The sequence below is a fragment of the Xiphophorus couchianus genome, chromosome 23 (assembly GCF_001444195.1).
Source record: "Xiphophorus couchianus chromosome 23, X_couchianus-1.0, whole genome shotgun sequence".
NCBI classification, from domain to species: domain Eukaryota; kingdom Metazoa; phylum Chordata; class Actinopteri; order Cyprinodontiformes; family Poeciliidae; genus Xiphophorus; species Xiphophorus couchianus.
In genome coordinates this window covers 24346736-24351046 of record NC_040250.1, presented here as the reverse complement: position 1 = coordinate 24351046, position 4311 = coordinate 24346736, and the positions used below count along the sequence as shown (strand labels likewise).

The following is a 4311-nucleotide window of genomic DNA, read 5'->3' as shown; positions in this document are numbered from 1 at the left end:
ATAAATTTCTAATTAATTGTTAAGGTTTTATCTCGCAGCTTTAAGAGTGCCTTTAAAATGATTTCACTTCATTTGCTCTCAGCATCTTTATATCGGCGCTCGTTTATAGCAAACACGTTTCATCCAATATGTGGCAACTCAGGTCCACATACAAACAGTCATTGTGGTGGTTATGCCAAGAGAAAACGTTCATATTCCCTGTGTCATAATACCAGTAGCAAACTCTACTCTCTCACACACACACACACACACACACACCCACGCACGCACGCACACACACACACACACACACACACAGCTCTGTTAGCCAAGCAACAGCCTGCTATTATTTTTTTCTTTTTTGAATGGCAGCCTATTTCTGTTTATGCTGCACAGTTGGAAATAGCCCTCAGGTGAAACAACACACACACACCCACACACACATTTCTATGCACATGGTCACACATATGCAGGTTCATTAGCATGCTAATTGGAGGTGAGGACAGTGTGGTGTGGAGGTGGTAGAGAGCAGCTCCAGTATATTAATCACAGGCTCAGGGAGACCATCTGACTTCCCAAGCTGCTCTCTCAGAGGTCCCCGCTTCTGCAAAGTGTGGGAGGAAGAGGGTTCAGAGCGCCGTACGACCGCGCTGCACCCATGTGGAAGCTACATGGACTGCTCTTCATCCGTGCACCGAGGTACCGCCGTCCACCCACTCGGCCCAAATGCTAGCGTCTCCATTTCAAGCCGGCCACGGTCACTCTCCAGCCAGCTGGTGAACAAGGAGCGCTCTGCGTGTCTTTACAATCCATAAACTATACATTTATAGCAACATTCATGTGTTTCATATGACTTCATGCATAATCTCTCTCCATTTCTGTTTCTCCAGAATTTACCTGGTTTTCTATTCTTTATTTTGGATTTTAAGAGTGGCAAGGAAGTCTTGTGTTCAAAACTAATCCTGTTTATTTCAATAATAAAACTGTGAAGATTCGAATGACAAAATGTGTCATTTTGAAGCTGTACAATTAAATCAATTAATATGGTAATTATTCTTTTTGTTTCAGTTTTAAAAGACAGGAGGAAAATGTTGATTTCTTCATGTCACCTTGAAATGTGGCCCAGTGCTGCAAATGTAGTTAATATAGCTGTGCTTTTCAGCTTGCCAAAAAATAACTTTTGAATGTGATATCATTATATGCACCAAAAATTAATGGTATCAAAATTTGGAAGAAAAATATCCACAACACATGTTGCCTTCAGAGAGCATCTGTATTTATATGTGCAAGGTTGGAGGAGAAGCAAGTTGGTCAAAATTTTGGAATATTTTAAAGTTTTCATTACACAGCGTTACATTAAGCCGGTAATGTCTGTCTGGCATTTTTTATTTTATTTATTTATTTTTTACAAAAGCTGGTTTAAGCGAAGGTTACCTGAGAAAATGTGCAGCACAATTCCAACATGGAAGTGGAAAGTCATCAAACACGTCCAGGAAGTCACAGCGGCCCAAGAAACAAGAGAGCAGCACTGCAGCCTGTTAACTTAACGCAAAACTTTCACATCACACTTCTCTAAGTTCAAAAGACTACAATGCATTGTTTAGAGATAAACTGTGAAAGCTAAACTCTAATGTTTCATCTTCTTTTCTTGAAGTGATTCTTCACCAGCTGTGTGTCGTTAGCTCATTAGACTCTGATTGGCCAGGGCTGGCTCCTGCCAACAGTTTTAAACCCTCATCCTGTCACAGCGTCACCGCTGCTCTTCACCATGATGACTTCTCAGGTCTTCCTGGGGTACGACATGTGCTTATGTTTCTCCAGCTTCATGTCGGCTTTTTAAATATCGATTGGTGATGTTTTCTTGTGTTTTCAGGGTGTCCCTCTTTGCCTGGCTGATTCTGGATGTTCATGGCTTGTCTGTGAAAGGTATTTAATATAGATTTTCCTTTGCACAAAGCGACTCAATCTAATTGTAAAATGTCTTCTGGGCACCCAGGTTTGCAAACCCAACACCAGAACAGCGGTGGCACCAGTGCAGGGGGGAATGTTGCTTCTCACGGAGCAGGTTCTGGCTCCAGTGATCCTGCAGGTGTCTTCGTGCAACAGCCCCAGTCTGTGCAGCCTGTGTTTGTCGGTGTGAGAGCTATGCCTGCTGCTGGATACGCTACAGGTTCTGTTCCAGCAGGATACTATAGTGGTGCTTCCTACATACCAGGTTCTGCTGCTGGCTCTCCACAGGCTGCAGCTGGTCACTCTTCCCTCCCAGGTAATGAGTCTCAAACTTGGTTTAACCAGTCTGTGGATGAATTGAATGTGATCCATTTCATATTTCCACAACATCCAGAAGCAAAGTGGACAATCGCTCCTCAAGCACCAAGTGCACAACCTCAGGATTCCAGTGCCATTCTCCCACCTCCAATGACCCTTCAATCTGGAGAAACCTCCAATGTCGTGAAGGAAGCTGAACCTGGGAACTACCAGCAGCAGACGGAGGAGTTTGGTTATCCAGCTGGTCGTATAGGGCCTGGCCAAAGTCTTCCACTTGTCGCAACACAAAGTCTTGGTGTGGGTGGCTTGTGGGGCTACTCTTCTCCCTACCCCCATCAATGCCCTTTTCCCTACCCTTACTTTGACTACAGGCTCCTCTATGGTCTTTACCCTCCTGGCACCTACACCACCATAAGCAGAAACCATGAGAAGAGCAAAAACTACTACAGACCAGGCACTAGCAGAAAGAACATGGCTCTGATGCTCCATAAATGGCCCAGAACCCTGGAACTGGCCAGCAGAAGGTCTAACCAGATGAGGACGTGATTCTGAAACTGGTAAGGATGGATTACAAGTCCCAATTGCAGATGGCAAACACAGTTTGGCTTAACCCTTGTTTCTTTTCAGATGACTGGTCCAGGCAGATGACTTGAATTATTCAATAAAGTCTTCAAAACTAAAGTACAAAGTAATTTTTGTGATTCTTAAAGGGGAATTTCTTTTTTTCCAGAGGTGCACAGGAAAATGCAGACGAGTATAATTACTCAAATCTGGGGGGGGGAGTAAAATCTCCATAATGCATCAAAATGAATATAAAATCAGGTTAATCACAAATTAATTCCTAGACCCTCATTCAATGACTTGGATTTTTTTTTTGGTTCTCTTTAAAATGGCGTTTAATGACTTCAATACCTTTAAAGGTGAGCTGACTTAACTTTCAATGGGACTGGTCTAAAGGTTAAACATCAACCTAAGGTTCTTTCAGAGGACAGGATGTTGGTACTAATGAAGACCTCTTTCAATTTGCAGGTAAAATGCCTTTTTATATTTAACATTGCCGCTAAGAAAATTACTGCAAGACCAACATTGGAAGTTTTGTTTCTTGGGATTTTAGCTTTGGAAAGTTAAAACAATTTTTTTTGTCTTGGTTATTTTTTTTATTTTATTGGAAAAAAAAAAAATTGGCCATGTTGACATGTTATGTTTATACATGAATGTAATGACACAGGCAGGCTTATTCTCCTGACTTGTATATACATTTCAAAGGAGACTTGATGCACAGGTCCTGAATCCAAACAAACACCACACTTTCTAGTTGTGAAAAGTTTAAAACCATTTATCCTTTTTCCACTATTTTGCAATAATGCACTGCTTTCTCTCGGCATAGCCCAGAAAATACTAAAGAATACACCCTTAGTGTGTGGTTGTACAAATTTGTGGGAATAAGGATGTGAAAGTTGGTCCTCCGTTACGCTATATGTGCCTTAACCTTTTTATTTTTAAAAGGATATGATACACATAGACTGCCATTTTTAGTTTTTTTTTGTTTTTTTTTCCAGTATGCAACAGTGGCATACTTTGGTATTTAATTTCCAAAACACCAATGGATGGACGTTCTGATACCTTCTGGGGAAAAGTATCAACAATTAACCCAAAAGGTATTTTTGGGGAAACAAAAGGGGCCAACTGGCAGCCATCATCATTGCCTTGTGCTCTTGCTGTCTGGGGCTTCAGCGCGGTCCCTCTTAAGTAGAAGGAGACTAACTAATAATGCCCTGCAGCTACTCTAATCAGTCTCTGCCACTGGTGAAAGGGAAGCACAGCTCCACCTTTTCATCTCTGCATCTGAGGCAAAACCACACCTTGCTTCATGATGTGCATCACAGAAATCTAAAGGGAACGTTTCAGAGGAACTGCCTCTACCATGTCCACAGCCATGTGACAATTCAATAAGCCATGCCGTGACGAGCAAGGAACAAAGAGGTTTATGTGGGGAAAACGCAGGGCAAAGAATTTTAAGAAAGGTTGCTTTTTTTTTTTTTTTGGCACAGAAAATCCCAGATC

The 4311-nt window shown here is 41.9% G+C and overlaps 1 protein-coding gene across 1 annotated transcript; it reads left to right on the top strand.

Annotated features, from left to right (window-relative positions):
• The first annotated feature begins 1691 nt into the window (after positions 1–1691).
• LOC114138715 (uncharacterized) lies at positions 1692–2931 on the top strand. The gene is made up of 5 exons (XM_028008105.1): positions 1692–1773; positions 1853–1905; positions 1976–2245; positions 2324–2804; positions 2875–2931. Exons 1-4 carry the CDS (start codon positions 1748–1750, stop codon positions 2791–2793), a joined length of 819 nt encoding a protein of 272 aa, XP_027863906.1. The 5' UTR covers positions 1692–1747; the 3' UTR covers positions 2794–2804; positions 2875–2931.
• Positions 2932–4311: the final 1380 nt, after the last annotated feature.